The 21,152-nt window shown below is 38.5% G+C and overlaps 1 protein-coding gene across 1 annotated transcript in view; it reads right to left on the reverse strand.

The window, feature by feature from the left end:
• The window catches only part of GAS6 (growth arrest specific 6), a 46,935-nt gene that overhangs the window by 20,287 nt on the left and 5,496 nt on the right, over positions 1–21,152 (reverse strand). The window contains exons 3-6 of the mRNA XM_063304885.1: positions 15,700–15,724; positions 13,660–13,722; positions 6,981–7,103; positions 4,089–4,211 (exon numbers count right to left, since the gene is read on the reverse strand). Of these exons, the coding sequence (XP_063160955.1) occupies positions 4,089–4,211; positions 6,981–7,103; positions 13,660–13,722; positions 15,700–15,724 (334 nt within the window). The remainder of the gene's footprint in view (positions 1–4,088; positions 4,212–6,980; positions 7,104–13,659; positions 13,723–15,699; positions 15,725–21,152) is intronic.

The following is a 21,152-nucleotide window of genomic DNA, read 5'->3' on the forward strand; positions in this document are numbered from 1 at the left end:
CTCAGCCCTAGGAAGGAGGCAATGCCAAACCACTTCTTAGATTTTGCCAAGAAAACTGCAGGGACTAGTCCAGGCAGTTGCCAGGAGTCAAGACTAACTCAAAGGCACCAAAAAAGACACAGAATATCTCCCAGTCTGGATATGCCCAAATATGCTGAGTCTATTCCCAGTAAGGATGATCCAAACCATCTAGAGGATATCTGACTCAGAAGGGATGATCTATAACCTTTCATATGTGTATTCAGACCCCTGGGATTCCAAGTAGCAATTTTAGATTGATCAGCATTGGGAGAATGCTCTTTACTTCTTCTTTCTTCTGTCATTTCTTTCTTTGTTCCACAATATTGTTATTTTCACCTATTTATTATAAAAATGTGATGCAGTAAATATATGATTGGCCAGGATGAGTTATCTGAGTACTAATTCTTACTTGGTCATGAACTAACTAGGTGATTTTGAAGCAGGCACTTCTTAACCTAATTAATTAAGGGATTAAAAGAAGAACCCTTTGCAAGCATAATAGGAAACAAAGCAAATATCCAGGCCAATAAAATCTTCCACTTGAGAGCCAAGGCCAGAAAGTTCTCAGAATGATTCAGAGTCACCTCACTTCAAGAAGTCTAAAAACAGCTGCCTCCCCAGTGTGATTAAGGGGAGGTAAAAACTGTAGAAATTTGATCTTCAGTCTTTGATATGCAGTCATGATAACGAAGAAGCAAAATGTTTTGCCTTGATACACTTGGAAGGCTCAACATCAGAAAACTGAAGATTGGCAGCAGAAATACTAAGATCCAAATTGTGCACAATAGTTCAGGTTTAACACAAATGCTACTTTCTGAGAACAAAGTTTACTAAATTTAACTCAGAGTGCCTAAATGGATTTCATCAGGGTCTAGAGAGTAAAGTGCTGAGACCCAGGTTCTAGTCTGCCCTCAGCCATGGAAGCTCATTAGGTAAACTGGGGTCAGTTGTTCTCTTTCAACCCAACCTATTATTGTGGGGGAAAACTACAGCAGAGAATGCTAGGTATGCCACCCAGTGCTCTTGGAGGAAAGACAGGATGTAAATCTAACAAATAAGTTACACCAACACAAGCAAGGGAATCAAGTCACTTTTTACCTCTCCTCCTCACAAAATATTTTGAGAAGGGGCAACTTAAGCAGGAGGATTAGCAACCTAGTAGGCCCAGGTAGCATTCTGGAATTAAGAAAAGGTAATTCAGAGTGAATGGGGATGCAACCATCGCACCTGTCTGCAAATATTATGCATGATTCCAGTAAAGGACTTGGCTGCTTTAGTGAGCTGCAGACAGATACTATGTTCATGCCCCCACATGTCATGAAGAACCTTTTCTAAACTATTTCCATAGTGCTGCACATCTCTACTGCTCAACTCTTTCTCTACTCCCACTGCTTGTCTGCTTTAATCTCCTCTGTAAGCTGCTTTTCCACAAATGAATCATAATGTATGTTTATAGCTCCCTCCCCCATCCAGGCATTTCCCAGACGTATTGGAACTGTAGCCATGCTAGCTGGAAATTCTGAGAATATTTTTTTTAATTATTAAAATGTTTGCATACTGCTTCTCATTGTAAAACAAAACAAAACAGTTCACAACAGTAAACAAATATTACTGCAAAATTTAAAAAGACTTGGGGAAGGTCAACATAAAAAGATGCATTTTTAAACAATGCCTAAAACATGTGAGCACTGAAGCATGCACTACACAACTTATAGAAAATGTGCTGTTGTACAAAAGTGCCCATCTCCATGGTATCACTCCATGCAAATCTGAAAGCCATACCACAGAGAACAGGTCATCCTTTAAAGACTATGGCTGACTGAATTTGGATGGTGCAATCTTGGGACATTTGCAGAGCCTCTTGGGAGTTCTAAGTATGCAGATTTAGCTTTCATTTCTCCTTTCCCCTGTTGTGGGAAAAATGAAAGAAATGCATCACCCAAAATTGTCCCTTTTTCACCAAATACTGTGGGTGCAGCATGTGGCCTCCTCAGATTGTCCACTCCTGCTCCAAAATCTGGCCTAGAAATAAGAGAACAGCTTTATAATGAAGTCCAAACTTCTGATCCAAGCAGCAGACTGAGAAAAAAACCACCATGAGATTAAAAACTAGTAACAGATTCCTCTATCAATAAGAGTTACCTATCAATGTGAACAAGGCCAGATCTGTTACATAATTAGGTTAGAATTCAAAACTGAAATGGATGCAGATAATCACTATCCTCCAAGAATGTCTACAGTTGAGTCATTACCCTTTCAATAACCTGCCTCACAAGGGGATATTTTATCACCAGGTACCCCTAATGACGATTCCATGGAACCAAGGGCAGACACCTGCTGTAATGCAAGGATGCAATCCTTTCTTCCTGGAACTATCCAGCCAAGTCTGCTCAGCTTGCTGAAATAGCCCGAATGAGGAAGGATTAAAAGAAAATGTGTGTAATGATTGCCTATTCCAATAAAAGGAGTCTCATCAGTAGTTACTAGAGAAAACTAATTTATTGAATGAATAGCATGCAAAGTACGAAGAAAGCTGAGAATGAGCAAAAGCGCGCCAATTACAAACTTAAAAAGCCTTGCTCCCGTTGCAAACCCTCCCCTCAGGCTAGCATAGCAACCACCCACCCCAGATGCTAGCAACCGTTAGAATCGGCCTGAGAAAGTAACCTTGAACAGCAGAGATAACCCAAACATACATTCCAGAAGATCACAAGTCAGCACAAAGGAAATTTACCAGCGTGGCCAGGCAGGCACGCAACTGCAGATATGACATGTGAAACGTTACGAGGAACCATAAACATCGGAACGGGAACATGACAATGTGAAACAATGACAAAATTGTCACAAAGGGTCTTGTGAACTACTTCGTTAGTCCAAAAGTTGGACTAATGCCCCCAAACAAAATGGTGGGTTGAGTGCATCTTGGGGCCTTTGCAGAATGTGGTTTGGAAGTCACCACATTTCTCAGCAATAACTTCAGGTTAGGAAGCGTTTGCTGCCTACTGTACAGTTCTTTCCTTCCTTTAAGCTTCTTTCTCTCCCCTCCACAGCCTTCTTCCAGGCAGCATTGTTGTTCCTTTATTGTTTACTGTAAAAGAATAGGGGCAAGCAAGGGTTTGTCTTCCAGTGTGCAGAACATTATTATTCTGTTCAACAGACTGAAGTACTATAATTTAAATTACAGGAAACACATCCATTGTTATTGGCCACCTGTCAGCAGAACATTTCTGAACTAAGTAAACTCTCTAGGGATTATTTTTCTCTCTCAGGTGACTGCACACTTTTTCTCGTATATTCTAGGTCATGCTCTAACACAATACAATATAACAAGACTAAGAAAAACTCTATTCTACTTTGCCAAATATTGCTTTTTAGTGCCAGAAGGAGCCTGTTGGCTGGGGCATTTTGGCATAATATGCAGATCCTTTGTGGATCATCCTTTTGCTATGGGGTTGGATAGTTCTGTGGTATGGCTGCAGACATGCCTAGGCATGTACTCTTGGCTTTTCCTATTGAAATCTTAAACCAGAGTTGTGAAAAAGTCAGAAGCAACAGCAACTACTCAGTTTAGCCTTCAGAGTTATTTATGCTAATAAAAATAGCAAATAGCTCAGGGTTAATGTGGTTTATAAGCTTTACCTGGATTAGAATAATTTTACTGACTGCTCATAAATTCACTTACAACATATCCACAGTAAATGTGTTAGTCTTCAAGATGCTGCTATTTTCTTTCACCAAGACATCTACTCTGCTATAATAATGGAACAACAGTCTCCCAGCAGTATGTAGCTTTCACTCACTGCCATAGAATTTGAGCAGTAGCTTTCTGAGAAAGGGTTGTTAGTGGAACATATCAAGAGATCCAGCAACTATAACTTGTCATGGGGTCTGAACTGGCAAACTATGGGTTGGCATCAAAACAGAAAAGGAGAAAGAGGAAGCAGGAAAAAAACGACCAGAGCAAGAGGGATGATGGGGTGGGGCGGGCTGTATCAGATTCAAAACAGGCTTGTTTGTGTAATACCAAGGGTGGATTTCATATCATTCTCATCCATTTCATATCTTACCTTCACATGATTTATTGTCACTCAGAAGAGCATAGCCAGTATAACACAAGCAGCGATAGCTGCCCACCTTGTTATAACAGATCTGTTTACATCCGCCATTGTGATCCGCACATTCATTAATATCTGGAAGTGGAAAAAGATAGTTTGAGTTTCCAAAAGTGAGGAAGAATGTAAAACAAGACATTCACTCCTTTCCACTGGGCGTATGTATCATTTCATTAAATTCCACATACTGCATATGCAAGATTTTATTTTGTTGTTGTTTATTCATTCAGTCGCTTCCGACTCTTCGTGACTTCATCGACCAGCCCACGCCAGAGCTTCCTGTCGGTCGTCAACACCCCCAGCTCCCCCAGGGATGGGTCCGTCACCTCTAGAATATCATCCATCCACCTTGCCCTTGGTCGGCCCCTCTTCCTTTTGCCCTCCACTCTTCCTAGCATCAGCATCTTCTCCAGGGTGTCCCATCTTCTCATTGTGTGGCCAAAGTATTTCAGTTTTGCCTTGAATATCATTCCCTCAAGTGAGCAGTCTGGCTTGATTTCCTGGAGGATGGACTGGTTTGATCTTCTGGCAGTCCAAGGCACTCTCAGAATTTTCCTCCAACACCACAGTTCAAAAGCATTGATCTTCCTTCTCTCAGCCTTCCTTATGGTCCAGCTCTCACAGCCATATGTTACTACGGGGAACACCATTGCTTTAACTATGCGGACCTTTGTTGTCAGTGTGATGTCTCTGCTCTTAACTATTTTATCGAGATTTGTCATTGCTCTTCTCCCAAGGATTAAACGTCTTCTGATTTCCTGACTGCAGTCAGCATCTGCAGTAATCTTTGCACCTAGGAATACAAAGTTTTTCACTGCTTCTACATTTTCTCCCTCTATTTGCCAGTTATCGATCAAGCTGGTTGCCATAATCTTGGTTTTTTTGAGGTTTAGTTGCAAGCCAGCTTTTGCACTTTCTTCTTTCACCTTCATCATAAGGCTCCTCAGTTCCTCTTCGCTTTCAGCCATCAAAGTGGTATCATCTGCATATCTGAGATTGTTAATGTTTCTTCCAGCGATTTTAACTCCAGCCTTGGATTCCTCAAGCCCAGCATGTCGCATGATGTGTTCTGCGTACAAGTTGAATAGGTAGGGTGAGAGTATACAGCCCTGCCGTACTCCTTACCCAATCTTAAACCAGTCCGTTGTTCCGTGGTCTGTTCTTACTGTTGCTACTTGGTCGTTATACAGATTCTTCAGGAGGCAGACAAGATGACTTGGTATCCTCATACCGCTAAGAACTTGCCACAATTTGTTATGGTCCACACAGTCAAAGGCTTTAGAATAGTCAATAAAACAGAAATAGATTTTTTCTGAAACTCCCTGGCTTTTTCCATTATCCAGCGGATATTGGCAATTTGGTCCCTAGTTCCTCTGCCTTTTCTAAACCCAGCTTGTACATCTGGCAATTCTCGCTCCATGAATTGCTGAAGTCTACCTTGCAGGACCTTGAGCATTACCTTACTGGCATGTGAAATGAGTGCCACTGTTCGATAGTTTGAACATTCTTTAGTGTTTCCCTTTTTTGGTATGGGGATGTAAGTTGATTTTTTCCAATCTGATGGCCATTCCTGTGTTTTCCAAATTTGCTGGCATATAGCATGCATTACCTTGACAGCATCATCTTGCAAGATTTTGAACAGTTCAGCTGGGATGCCGTCGTCTCCTGCTGCCTTGTTATTAGCAATGCTTCTTAAGGCCCATTCAACCTCACTCTTCAGGATGTCTGGCTCTAGCTCACTGACCACACCGTCAAAGCTATCCCCGATATTGTTATCCTTCCTATACATCTTCCGTATATTCTTGCCACCTTTTCTTGATCTCTTCTTCTTCTGTTAGGTCCTTGCCATCTTTGTTTTTGATCATACCCATTTTTGCCTGGAATTTACCTCCAATGTTTCTAATTTTCTGGAAGAGGTCTCTTGTCCTTCCTATTCTATTGTCTTCTTCCACTTCCGCGCATTGCTTGTTTAAAAATAATTCCTTATCTCTTCTGGCTAACCTCTGGAATTTTGCATTTAATTGGGCATATCTCCCCCTATCACTGTTGCCTTTTGCTTTCCTTCTTTCTTGGGCTACTTCTAGTGTCTCAGCAGACAGCCACTTTGGCTTCTTGGTTTTCTCTTTCTTTGGGATGTATTTTGTTGCCGCCTCCTGAACAATGTTGCGAACTTCTGTCCATAGTTCTTCCGGGACCCTATCTACTAAGTCCAGTCCCTTAAATCTATTCTTCACCTCCACTGCATATTCCTGAGGGATATTAGTGAGCTCATATCTAGCTGATCTGTGGGTCTTCCCTAATCTCTTTAGTCTGATCCTAAATTGTGCAAGAAGAAGTTCGTGATCAGAACTACAGTCAGCTCCAGATCTTGTTTTTACCGACTGTACAGATGACCGCCACCTTTGGCTGCAAAGGATGTAGTCAATCTGATTTCGGTGTTGTCCATCTGGTGAAGTCCATGTAAGATTTTATTATCTCTGGTTTAATTTTCAAGTCAGTTGACAACATTTAAATTTACTTATTTATGCAGTTATTCACAAGCATCATCTTATACTGCATTAAGTTTTTAGGCAGAAAGGAGCAACAAGCTATGTAGAATCTCTTTCAGTCAAGTCTTCTGTTATTCTGTTTTGATAAGACCACTGATCCGTTTGCTCATTATTGTCTCTATTGTGACTAGCAGCAATTACTTAAGATTTCATAGAGTAGCTCTGCCAATCCCCATCTGGAGATGCCAGAGACTGAACCTTTAATGTAAAAAGCATCCATGTTTTGTAAATAAATTGTATTTTTCTCCATCCAACAGTCAGAATTAGAGAAGTACTAGCAGCTCAGGCCTAGACTTACCTTTATCACATCTCTCGCCTTCCCAGCCAGTTCTGCAGTGGCAAAGATATCCACCTTTCAGATCTTCACATTTTATAGTACCTTCTTTGTGACACGGGTTAGGAGAACATTGATCTGGTAAATCTGTGACAGAAAAAAAAACCTTGTAAAATGTTTATCCTTGAATCATATTGCTCAGAACAATGATACCAGTATTACTCTTCAAGCTAATGCTGAGGAAGCATTATTCTCTTCTATTAAGGAGGAATAAAGTTGGTAGAATTGCATTATTGTATAATGTTGTTTTCTAGGCCATATGCCCAATTACAGAAAAGGTATATACTTGCCAAACAAAAGGAATGTTTGTTCCGGAGAGCATTGTGTGTGTGTTTTTTTAAAAGAATGGAAAATATTTCTCAATTTACCTTCCTCATTCTAACTTTGAAATCAGCATTCTGAGAAACTGTTTTTTTGTTTGGGTTTTTTTTCCCCCTCAAAAAAACCCTCAGACTGCAATTGTTAATTTCAAGCAAAAGAAAAACACTATCAACACACTTGCAGTTACTGATGAACAGCTCTCTTACTTGAAACCCATGAAACTATGATACATATTGTGTGTACAGGGGCTCAATGTGTTCAACTCTATACATATACATGCCAGTTAAATGTTACATTCAATGAACAAAAGAGAATCAGACCTAACACAGGACAGGTAGTGACCCTTGTTGCATGACATGTATATATTTCACAGAGGTGCAGACCAGCCCACTGAATATATATATGTAGAATGCCAAAACGCAGAGATTCCCAAGTGCCTGCATGCACAGATACATAACAGCACCTCTTTCTCCTTCAGATCTGCATGTATGGCACAAAATGCACAAAATATATAATAGTGCACCACGCTCCTTTCTCCCAGCCTGTCTTATCAGTGCATACCTTCCTAAACAAACTAGCTAATTCTTACAAATCTTGTACTCCAATGCAATAAAACTTTAGAGAATGCACAGCAGACAGAAAAAGAAAGACAACCGCTCAGGGAAAATTGCTTACGAGATTCTTTATCAATAATGATGGCTGAAAAATGCACTCATGATTTTCTATGGCCTAAAGGCCATAATAAAGGTTTTGATTTGATTAGTCAAATGACAAGGATGTCACATCTGTAGCCATAAATTCGGTCATGCTATTTGGGAACTAACTGACCTCTTCTTGTATACGCCTTGAATATACAAGTAACATGCACTAAAAGGAAAAGGTGCTATATACAATTATTCACATTCTAAACTTTTCTGCACTGTTCTTAAGGGAAGCCATAATCCAGAACACAAGTGTAATCTTGCACACATAGAGATATCCAAGAGTTTATTTTTTACTTCCATATGGTGATTGCCCAATGAATAATAAGATAAACAAGCTGAACATTAGAATGGCTATTTACATTTCTTTTCAAAAATTCCCTTTTGTTCTCAACTATGATAGGGCTAGGTCAAAGCAGATGGTCAGTTTATACTCCCCAAGCCTAATCAGATTCAGAATCAGAATCCTTCTTCTGGAGTGAATGGGTTATCTTTAAACATAGCAAAACATTCTGATGTTGAGCAAGGCAGAAGAATTCATGATTCTTAAGGAATGGCATGTGAGTACCCTCTGCCAAAAGAAGACATACCTACAGTATTTTTATTGTGAAACCCAGAAATAGCACTGCTTGGTAAGGTCAACATAAATGCTAAATATTGATGAAAAACTTACTTAAAAGCAACATAACAAAACACATTGCCCTTCTCCTCTTTCTGATGTAAGCAAGTCATGAAAAAGTAGATTGCAAAAACTGAACAGAAGAAGGTAACACTGTGGAGGTGAATCCCACATATACATAATTCCTGTTTCCATAGATCACACTGGGCAGGAAAATACCATTTAGAAACCCTGCCCTGAAAACTCTTGCTTAGCAGGCACAACTTTATTCCTGTAGTTGCTGAGTTTTTTTGTTAGTAGGAAACAACAGATCAATGGTGGACTTCATTACATTGGTGATTTTACAAATTCACACTGCTCTTGCATAAGAGAAAAGTAAATGTTTTTAGGTTTCAAACAAGTTTGCCATACAAATGTAACTATTTATTATTCTCATATTCAATACGTGAACATGTCTGATGGGACTCTCAAGTTGACTTTTTTGCTCAGCAGGCAAACCAACTGCTTGGAAAAAAAACAATTCCTCTTGACCACTCTGTAATGTTATGTTATACATTCCCACATTGGATATTGTTGTTTGGTCTTCATGTTTCAAACAAGAGATGAAGTGAATGCTAAACTCAATAATTTTATAGTCATAGCTGTCATTTGCTTTGTCCTTTGGTGAAATAAGGACTCAAATATCCATATTAATGAAATATAGACTGGTCATGGAACAATTACATTCCAGAATATCTCAAATAATTACATTCATGCCAATGCAGCCTAAAGAAGCAAAAGTACATTCAAGACAAAAGCTAACTCTATTGCCAATTCTGTCCAGGCAAAACTAGTACTTACTTGAACTGTGCTATGCAGGGCAGATTGGCTATATCTTCTATATGTAAATAAGCAGTTCTTATTTTTCTATTATTATAATGTCCAAATCAGACTTTAAGTATTTCTCTTTTCATAATCTAAACATTAAAGATGCATTCTGCTAATTTTCTCATTTCGATTCAAAAGTATCTAGGAAATCACTAGATTGCCTTAGGCAAGCTGTACCTCTGAAGCTCTAGATAAGAGATATACATACTGCCGTAACAGACTGAGACAGCAGCTTGCCTAAAGCAACTGGGCATGGCTCTGTCCTGTCCTGTCCTGTCCTGTCCTGTCCTATCCCACCTTTCAAGGACATAGCCTTCCCAATGCTGTTTATAAAAGAAAAACTTTGCAGAGTGTTATTATGGATCACCAAATGTATGTGAAGCAACTGAATACTCAGGAAAAGCAAGAAAAACAGTATAAATATTATTCATTTCATTTGATAGCTTTCAAATATGCTTTATCTTTAAATTGTCCTTTTTGGTTCTGCTTTTCAGTTTCATATAAGCAGGAGTTTCAAACAAGGTTTCTGCCTACAGATATTTGTAAATAAAGAGCCAGAAAAGTGGAAAATTAGAGCACTATTATAAAAACACCATGCCCAATCATCTTGCCTTACTGTTTTCTTTCCAGTATACTCAGACAATGTGTGGGACGCGGTGGCGCTGCGGGTTAAACCGCTGAGCTGTCGATCGGAAGGTCGGCGGTTCGAAACCGCGCGGCGGGGTGAGCTCCCGTTGCTCGTCCCAGCTTCTGCACACCAAGCAGTTCGAAAACATGCAAATGTGAGTAGATTAATTGGTACCGCTTCGGCGGGAAGGTAACGGCGTTCCGTGAGTCATGCTGGCCACATGACCCGGAAGTGTCCTATGGACAACGCCGGCTCCAAGGCTTTGAAACGGAGATGAGCACCGCCCCCTAGAGTCGGACACGACTGGACTTTACGTCAAGGGAAACCTTTACCTTTACTATACTCAGACAATGCATCAGAAACATTTGATATTTTTTCTTCTTCCTACTTTCAATAGCAAAGATGGAATTAATATCGTATCAAGCAAACGCATATCAAGCTCACCATGCTAGGTTCTTGAATAATGTGTTTAATGTCCTCCATAAGCAAAAACACTGGAAAACACTATTTGCATCTTGAAACACACAACTGCCTGCATCATTCTACTGAAAATCTGGCTGTCTCAAGCTTAGTTACTTAATGCTTCTACAGTGCTTTCTAACATCTTCAATTATAACCATATGTCATGTTCCAAAGTGTATCAGTGGCACTAGCCCCCAAATATCAAGATTTGTTTCTAAGTAATCAGCTTTGGGACCAAGGCACAATTCAGAATACATTCCTATGACCATACAAAAGTTTACCCTAAGTCTGGGGGGGGGGGTTTACAATATTTGTATAACCCTTAAATGAAACCCAATGTGATCAGAGTGCCGAACATGGAAGATTGAACCCAATTTTTCCCCAAACAATGAAGTTTATTTAATTTATTTATCAACTTTGTCACCGCCCATCTCCTCTCACTAGAGCGACTCTGGGAGGTTTACAACAAAATACTCAATAAAACAATAAATATATAAAATCCCTTATAAAATTATATATCATTAATATTATAAATAGAAATAAAGTCCAGATGGCTGAGTCTTATTCAGTCTTCATGTGGGAGGGGTACTTCAAGGCACTAGCCAACCCCAGGAATGACTCTTCCCTTCCCCGCCCCAGGCCAGGTGGCAGAGCCAGGTCTTCAAGTTTCTCCGAAAGGCCAGGAGTGATGGGACTAGCCTCGCCTCCGGGGGCAAGATGTTCCAAAGGGTGGGCGCTACTGCAGAGAAGGCCTGCCTCCTGGACCCCGCCAGGTGGAATTCTCTTACTGACGGGGTCCTCAGCATGCCCCTCTCTGCAGGATCGGGTGGGGCGGGTAGATGTAACGGGGAAGAGGTGGTCCCTCAGGTAACCTGGCCCCATGCTATGTAGGGGTTCTAAATGTAACTTTGGGCCATCACATTCTCTCAGCCTAACTACCTCACAGGATCATTATAAGAATTGTATATTCCATCTGGTCTCCCCTTATCTTCCAGTAATGGAAGAGCTGCATAGCACTGTAGATTTAAAGGCAAAAAGGTACTTCAGAATGCACATGGGTGTACACATAGCTGTCTACAATTCTTTAAACCAAACATGTCTTTTCATGGAAACACAACAGCTGCAGAGGACAGCTATGCAATCCCTGTGCATCTACTTTATCTACTCTAAAGAGATGTAGACAGGCATAGTGGCAAAATGCAATGATCCAAAATTACAACATGCACAAGATGTTGTCACACCAATATCATCATTATATACTTGCACTTTCATGTCTTGACATATGCACATATTTGCAGTATTTGCGTGATGATCTCAGCATGAACGTGTCATCATCTGCCACCCCTCCATTTGGGTAGGTGTTACCTGAACAATCTCTCTGTTGCCTTTGAATCTGAAGCCCTGTACAACTGCTCATGTAACTATAATGAGCAATGGAAGTGCAGGGTGTTCACTGTATCTTGACATTAAAAAAAATTAGATGAAGAAACATAATTGTATAACACTGGTATGCAGTAGAATTTCATGGACAACTAGAGAAATTTGGAAATGCCACACACTACCTTTGATCTTGTGCAGAAATGTACCCAAGAGATGGTATCTGGCTATAATAAAGGAACCAGGTAATGTAGATTGACTGAAATGGCCTTTTAATTGTGGAAGGAAGCCACGGTTCAACATCCCACCCAATGGTCCTTGCAGGTTCCCATCACAGCTGTTTGCTACACTTTAAAGCCTACTCAGTAATTCACTGGTTGCTGATAATCATGGAAGACTAAACCATTTCATCTTTGCAACCTCTGAGATTAGTTGTTAATATTCATTCATCCTTCTGTGTTCAACTCATGCTTTTGAATGCTAGTGAGTGATACAATGGAAAGGAGAACCAGCACTAGCTTTTGCTGATGCTAAACAGATGGAAGGCAGAGTAGGGAAGAGCCTAGGTCACTCCGAGGTCTGCAGAAATCTGAACCTGAATTTCTACACTGGACTAAAATGGTTTTGTATCCAGCAATTGTTGTACCTCAGAACACTTTTGAAGTTTATACACCCCTTATAAATAATACCTTTAAAATGTTTCATTGCTTTTCCTTTTTAAAGTTTAAAGTTTTATACAAAGGAAGTTTCCAATCTTTCTTCAACTCCATTTTTTTTTAAAAAAGTCCTCTTCCTTCTTAATTTTGATACTGAAGTATGTATAGGTGTGTTGAATTAAAAGAGGAATTTCCATTATTATTTCCATAGGTCTACTCTGTTTTATAGCTCTGCCTTGTAATTCATACTCGTTATGAGTCTTTCCCTGACACACTATCTGATCTTGGATTCTCTTCACACAAGCTTTACATGTTTGCCTATAGAGAGGCATATATACACTGTCAGTTAGCACAATGCCAACTGCTGTTTAAGGTATTCTGCGCTCTTCTCTGGATTATTATTGTACATCAGGTCCCTGAATTTTTCCTTTCAGCATCTAAACATTTATGTAACATTATACACAAGAGTCCTGCTGTCAATTTTATTATGATTCACCATGTTGTCTAAAGCCATCTGGTTAATCTAACCTATAGTCTTCTGAAACAACCAACTTCAAACCATGGTTAACAAAATAATAGTTCATAGTCTGGACTAAACACTGAACTATATTAAACTTAACACAGTAGAAGCATCCAATGCCTCTACAATGCAATGGCCAAGTTAAAATTGGGGACTAAGCCATAATGTTATTTGTTTGCATTTATATTTTTCTTTCCTTTTTTTAGCTTTAGCAAGATGTTTTAGCACTGTGTATGCATGCAGCAAGTACCAGAGCAGGAAAGGAAAAGGGAAAAATAAGAGATACAAGACTGACTCTGGCCCATTCTTGTAACACTAGATCATCATTTAGCATCATATACAAACTCTCCTAAATGAAAACTCTGACAGGAAAAATGGAAAGAACAGATACTGTAAATTGTTAAAGGTGGACTGGAATGAGTCCTCCCCCATGTCAGACCCACACAGGGGTGTTACAAATACCTAAAAGATAGAAAGATGAAAAATGCTTACTATGCACACATGTATGGAAACTTGGACTTCGTGTATATGGTGACCCATAGTCTCGAATACAGTCTAAAGAATAAAGCACAAAAAATATTATTAAGCCATATGCCAAAATGGGCTGATTTTTAATCTCCCCATACTATACTCAGCATGTTTGCTATTGAATTATTCATATATGTATAGATATAGATATATAGACATAAATATACTTGCACTTTTGTTTTAGAATATGACTCTTCTGTTTTTTTTAATATGAGTCTTTTATCAGATGTTGCAAACTAGGTACCTAAAGAATATTCCAGCTCAGGAAAAGCAAAACTGAGGGGTTCACTTGAAGAACCATACAGGCGGTCAAAACTGAATATTTATATTCGTCTTAAATATTTACATTAAAAAAAACAGACTTGTAAGGATCAGGTATATTGCTTCAAAGCCTAAGAAATTATGAGACTACTTCTACTATATTAATGAAGTTGTTTCTTTGATTTGAATTTTAGGTTATGAAAAATGTGCAGGCAGAACCCATTACTACGAACACCTCCACTAGTGAGAATGTTAAAAAGTGGCTGCAATGTAATGACTTACTTTATAAACATATTTCTATGAAAATGACACATGAATTGTACCTGGACCTTTTACCTATCTTCCCATTCCACCTTTTCAAGCACAGTAAGTATTCTACAAAGCAAATGCTTACAAAAATTCCCTATCAGGAATGCTTTATGATGAGTTAATGGGATTAAGCAAGACAGGAGCACTTGAGATATACTGTATGGAGAAGAGTTACAACTAACTATTCTAATACGTATTTTAAGACACAGTTATTTGAACTACAGGTAAGAGTTAGGATTACATGCAAATAAATATGGAATTCACTTGCTTAGTTTTATAATGAGAAAATCAACACTGTTAGGCTGAACTTGTTGGGGTATACCAGAAGTCAGCAACATAGCAACCACATGCACCAGGGTATCTATGATACCTGTATGATTTTTGTGGGCCTCCAAAATGAACACCTGTTGGGAAGGAACTTTCTATCATTTATGGTGGACTTGTGGAAAAGCTAAGAAATTCTGGAACCAAATACGTAGCATTATTCAAAAGATTCTTTAAGTGGACTTACAACTGAAACTGAAGATGCTTCTCTTGGGTTTGATGGACCAACAGCTTGAAAAGCAACATGGAACCCTGTTCTTATATATGATAACAGCAGCAAGACTCTTATAGGCTCAAAGGTGGAAGGATGCACAAATTCCCTCAATGGAGGACTGGATGATTAAGTTGATGGAATTGGTGCAAATGGCTAAACTGACAGCATGGATAAGACACTGTAACTGGATTCGTTTCTATCTGGAAGCCACTTTTGGAGTATTTGCTTGTAACACAAAAGAATGAAGTCTTCGTTTTAGGTTTTGATGTCTGAATGGTTTGGTTTTAGAGAAATAATGTTACTAAGTGTTTAATTAATAGTAAGAGATTAACTTTTATGTACTTAAATACCTCTGCTGGAAAAGGTCAGAAGCCACTAGTCTGATATGCTTTTTTCCTTATTTCTGCACCGTTTTAATTTTTCCTGTTTCTTTTTTAGACTTGTATTCGATCAGTCTTATATTCTGCATTATGTGTCTTAATTATATCTTGAAAAATTAAAATCAATTTTTAAAAAATGAACACCTGTTGAACATGTTTAAAGGAATTTTTAAAATGACCAAACTATGGAAGTTAGAAATTAAATCTTGTGTGATTTGATAATTTTCAAGATTTCAAATGATTTTTAGAAAATCAGGGCGTGTCTGGGTGATCATGATGCTGTCTTGTATAATGATCCAAGTAAACACACAATTTTAAAAAGTCACTGAAATCACACGAAATTTGACAATCTTGCAAGTTCTTTATTTTTTAAAGAATGAGGAAGGTGCCTGGGCCATTGCAAAAAATTGTGTAACAGCTAATCTCTAAAGCAGATTAACAGGCATATAGATTATGCCTAGCAAGAGACAACAAAACAGCACTATCATACATGAATAGGGTATAACTGCAACTCACCCAAATATTTCGGGTAAAAATATTCCTGTGAGAGAAAGAAAAAGCAAATATTTATTGGAAAGACACATTTAATCTAAAATTACATTAATATTAAAATAAATGCTAACAATCTGATAACTGAGCAATGCAGTTTGAATGTAGTCTTAGGTATTTGCTCATCTTATTGATCCCATTACCATAAAACAACGTATTTCTTCTTTTATAGAACCTTGAGTCACACTAACAAAGGTTAATGGCTGAATACTCATGAGTGAACGGCCAAGTTCATACTGCTTACTCATCAGTAAATCTGCTGATTAAGGAAACTTGAGCTGGCTGCCTGAAAACAGAGGCTTCCCTATGAGCAGATCCGCTGCAGTTTCACAGACAATTTGGTGACAACAGCAATATTGGGGGAAGGAAGTGAGTAGTCAAGATTTGGTTTTTCATTCTGCTGCTTGATGTTAAATTCTCCAGCTGCAAAATCTGGAACTAATTCTCTCAGCAAGGAGAGTTTCAGATCTAAAGCACAATTTCGAACTCTTAAGTCAACAAACATTATCATCAGTAAGGACATTTGAGTTTTACTTTAAAATATGGGTTTATATTCTTTACTTCAAATTTAGGGGCAAACCACTGATTCCACTCAAGACTGTTTCCAATATCAACAGCAGCTTCCAGAATACACCCCAGGAAAGATGGTGCTAAAAGCAATGCACCTTATAGTGAGTAACAATTCTGAATCATTGATCAAATAAGCAATGAAGATGAAATGTCCCTGCCTTTAAGAAATATCAACTGGTCATGAAACAATAGTCAGTGCTCATAAATTCAAAGCCCAACTTGCACTTCTCTCCTTAGAAAATTAAAAAGGTAGAGGATCACACTAGCAATAAAAAAACTGTAGCTACAACTCCACATAATGCTTTTCCTAATGTCAATCATCAAGCAACTACAATGGGGAAGGAGACAATCTACTGTATGGAAGAAAATGGCAAATAAGACAACAGCATCTGCTGAGACAGAAGAGTGATAATCAGCATGATGGTAGATGGACCACTGCAATTCCAGCTCTCTCCCTTTGGAACACGCATATGGTAGGGCTTCTATCGCAATGCTCCATCCACCATATTGCCCATGTTTACACCCTGCCATGGATGCCATGCTAAAGAGACTATACATCGTATGAATGAATAACTTTCTTGATTAGTCAAATGACCATGTCAGAAAGTTGGGCATCAGACACTATAAGATATAAAATATAAAATATGATACCATAAAACTAAAATACAGTAAAATTAGATAAAATATACTACGATAAAATAAAGTACGATAAAATACAGTAGGGTAAAATAGAGATAAAAATGCAAGATATAATAAAATGGGTAATAAAATACAGAAACAATGTGAGTTTAAATGAATCCATCACCTTTACATGCCACCCCAATGCATTCTATAAATTGCATTCTTGGTTGGACAGCACTAACTATAAACTTAACAGTTCTATTGACCACATACGTATTTGTGCCCTGGAGGAAGTAACATAGTCTTTTGTTACAATCCCAGTATGTGGTTCTGTCAATTAATGTCTGAAGGTACTGAGCCCTTGCTGGGGCATATAGTTGGCAGTTAAATAGGACACGTGCAATGTCTTCTACTTCAGATGCTTCACAAACACATGTCCTCTCAAGGTAAGGCACTTGGTGGAATCGTCCGTATTTGACCACAGAATCTAGTTGCTCAAATCTTGCTCAGGTAAGAGCTATCCTATGGTATTGAGTCAGACCCATTGTCAGGTACTTTTCTACTTGGAAGGACAGTTTATTCTTGGCCAGCCATTTCAACGACCTATTGTGTGCAAGTGACTCCATGTCTGTTTGGGCATTAACATCCAAGACTCTTTCTTTGAATATTGCCTTGGCCTGATCTCCGGCTGAAAGTAAGTATTGTGTTGAAAAGCCGAGGAATGCGATAGTTTGGAGGAGTTGGTTGATCCCTGTGGAGGGTTGAGGTGTGCCCATCTGTTCTTCAAGGCACATTTTTGGTAGTCTATCATGTTCCATTGGGAGAATCCTCCATCAGTAGTTGAAGACTTTGGTTACTGATAGACTGTGAATGGAATGGGTGCCTGTTTCAGCTCTTACAGCTGCTGCAGGTGTATTCCAGAATGGTTCTTAAGAAGCTTGCTTGATTTTGTTCAAGTACGAGGGCCTTTGATAGGCCCCACAATTCGGCACCATATGTTAGCACGGGTACAACTTTTACCTTATGGACCTTCAGAATGGAGAGCAGAGAGCAAGGGTGGTTGTAACTAAGTAGTTTAATCAGCGTTTTAGAACTTGCTGTGGCCTTTATAGAGCTTTGCTTGTAATGATTAACCCAGGGCCCTCTATCTGTAAAAACCACCCCTAAATATGAGAAAGAGTCTATTTGTTTTATAGGCTCCCCATCCAAGTGCCAATTGCATTTGGCCCATCCTTTTCCAAAAACCACCACTTCGGATTTGGACTTGTTAATATTCAAAAAGTTTGAGGCACAGTAAGCACCAAATTTCCCCATCAATCTTCTCAGGCCTACTTGGGAATGTGCCATCAAAACCATGTCATCTGCATACAAGAGGATATTGATAGTCTGTTAAGGACCTTTGGCACGTGAACATCCGTAGAACGGAGGAATCCTGGAATGTCGTTAACACAGAGATTAAACAACATCCGGGCCAAGATACATCCTTGTCTGACACCTTTGTGGGTGGGTATGCTCTGTGTAAGAGAGCCATTGACTCCAGTATGGACTTCCAGGCATTTATTTGTATAGAGGACCTTTATCAACTATTAAACTTGGCCAGCTTTTTCCATAAGATATCTCTATTTATGGAGTCAAATGCCGCGCTAAGATCAATAAAAGATGTAAACAGGGTTCCATCAGTTGTATATTTAGTGATAAGATGGTGTAAAACGAAGTAATTGCCTATTGTGGAGTACCCATGTCTAAACCTGGCCTGTTCTTCCATTAGTATATTTTTCTTGATTGCCCCGTCCTCTATTTTTCTCAGGAGATGTTTTGCATACTATCTTAGCAGTTATATCAATAAGGCTTACGGGTCTGTAATTTTTAGGGTCTTCCTTGTCTCTTTTGTGTATGGGAACTATGATGGAAAGTTCCCATCCTGCTACAATATGGCCAGTGTTGTCTATGTATGTAAACAGTCCTGCCACTAGTGGAGCCCACCAGTCAGCGTGTGTCCTGAAAAGTTCTATCACTTCTCAGCCTTTTGGCTAAGATCAAGTGTAGAAACTATACATTGTAAATGAGAGTAGAAAACTAGACAACAATACATGATGGTAAGGAATTGGTGGTAGATATACAATCGTGGTAAGAATATAGTGGTACACATGACAATTACAAGCTGATACAACAGAGGAGAGGTTCCTCAAAGACAAAAATCATGACAGAATGTATATCCTCCACATGCATACATTATGGCATTTAAATATACTAGACGGCTGATTATTTCTTATCTCACAGTCCACCTAATCCATTCCAAAGAACTTCATTTGTAGCTCTAAATTGTTTGCATATCAGAAAATGTTTCATATACTTTAGCAAAAGAAAAAAGAAAAAAGACTTTGAACTGGAAACAGCTTTTTCTGCTTATGACAATTCCATTTACTCAGGCTTCAGAAGCTCAATGGATTAATGTTTCTGTTAAGTTTTCACTAACAGAACAAAATTTTAAATTGTTTTTATTGTGAACTGCCCAGGGTCCCCCATCTGGGGGAGATGGGCAGTGATAAAAATTTAATCAATCAATCAATCAATCAATCAATCAATAAATAAATAAAATACTGCGATGAAAATGCTAACATTTAACATTACAAGATTATCCTTTTTTTTTGCCAAATACTAGGAAATGAATCAGAAGTTAGGGGAGGAGTTAATTTTATCCCATGTTCATTTTTAGATTAAGTGTTCTACAACCAACCAAACAGCATTTATAAATACCAAATCAAGCAAGATGATAAGACAGCTTATTATTGGTTTCCAAAAGTTTTGAAGAAAGTACAATTTCCAGTTTTAAGTTTCTGAATATGGAAGTGTCCAGTTCCCAAAACATAAACTAAACAATTTATAGGTTAGAGCTGCCCTGAGTATCAGAAAGGTAACCAGTCTATGAAGACAAATTAGAAGTTATGTGCAGAAATGTGTAACTTACTCTCAATGTTTTTTTTTTTCAATTACAAGCAGCCTCAATAGATTTTAAGCACGATTAAAGAAGGACAGGAGTTAAATTCTAATTTAAGAAGATAGGCTATAACTAACTTATTTTGATCTAGACAAATACAATGAATAAATGCAGAAGCACATGGATGAAGATCATGGGATAATCACAAGTGATTATCAAGCAATTATGGATCTGTAAATTGGCATTTTTCCAACCTGTATTTAAATGAAAATAATACCTATTACAAAGTGATGGATTTATAAAATTTTAAATTATGTTTTTATGTTTTCTAAATAGTTCTGTTAATCTGAAACAAGCAAGGAATTATATATTGAGTATTTAAGAAGATAACTAAACAGCCTGAGTCTCCCTTTTAAAATTACATGGTTAGGCTACCTAGACATCCCATTCTATTCAGTTCTGAAGCAATAATGTTGATGCAGCTTATGTCAAGGAAGCATTTCTAACTAAGCTGTCAAGACTAGTCTAGACTAGAAACTTCTTTTCCATTATCCAAGGCTGCTGGATTCTGAGCATTACGTGGCTCACAAGTAAAATACAAGGCAAGAGTTCTAACGTAATGACCAAACCAGAAGGAAAACCCTGCTGGTCTTCAGCACATACTATATTATTAATGACTACAAAAGCAATCTATTCCTCCAAAGTCAGACTGAAAAGTCAATTTTGTCTTTTTGTTTGTGGTTTCTCCCGACCTAAGTTTATAATGATGTTTGCGTTCATGTCACATTCAGCCTCGTTACCAAGACATTTCTCTTCTCACTCATGATCCAACTGTGTTTGGTAGACTGGAACAGGTCTTCGCTAAACTGACTGTGTACATAATATGTAATTAATACTTTCTTTGATAGGTAGATTTTTCATTTTCAGAGCCTGCAGGTATATATACACAGGCAAACCCACAATGCTGAGGAGAAAACATATTTTAATCTAGTTTGTTCTTATGAATAATAGACATTTGTGCAAGAAAAAATAATCTACAACCTCGTACTGCCAATGCCAAATATACAAGCCTTCTGAAAAAAGACTAAACTGTCTATTTTAGTATAGTACATCGGCCAGTTTAGGAGATCCAAATGGCTTCTATGATTTCTAAACAAACAAACAAACATACAGTACATTTCTGGGTGACTTGGGGCCAGTCAGTCCCTCTCTTAGCCCAAAGAAGGAGGAGACAATGGCAAACTGCTCCCAAAACATCTTGCCAAGAAAACTGCAGGGACTAGTCCAGGCA

Source organism: Candoia aspera, chromosome 5 (assembly GCF_035149785.1).
Source record: "Candoia aspera isolate rCanAsp1 chromosome 5, rCanAsp1.hap2, whole genome shotgun sequence".
NCBI lineage: Eukaryota > Metazoa > Chordata > Lepidosauria > Squamata > Boidae > Candoia > Candoia aspera.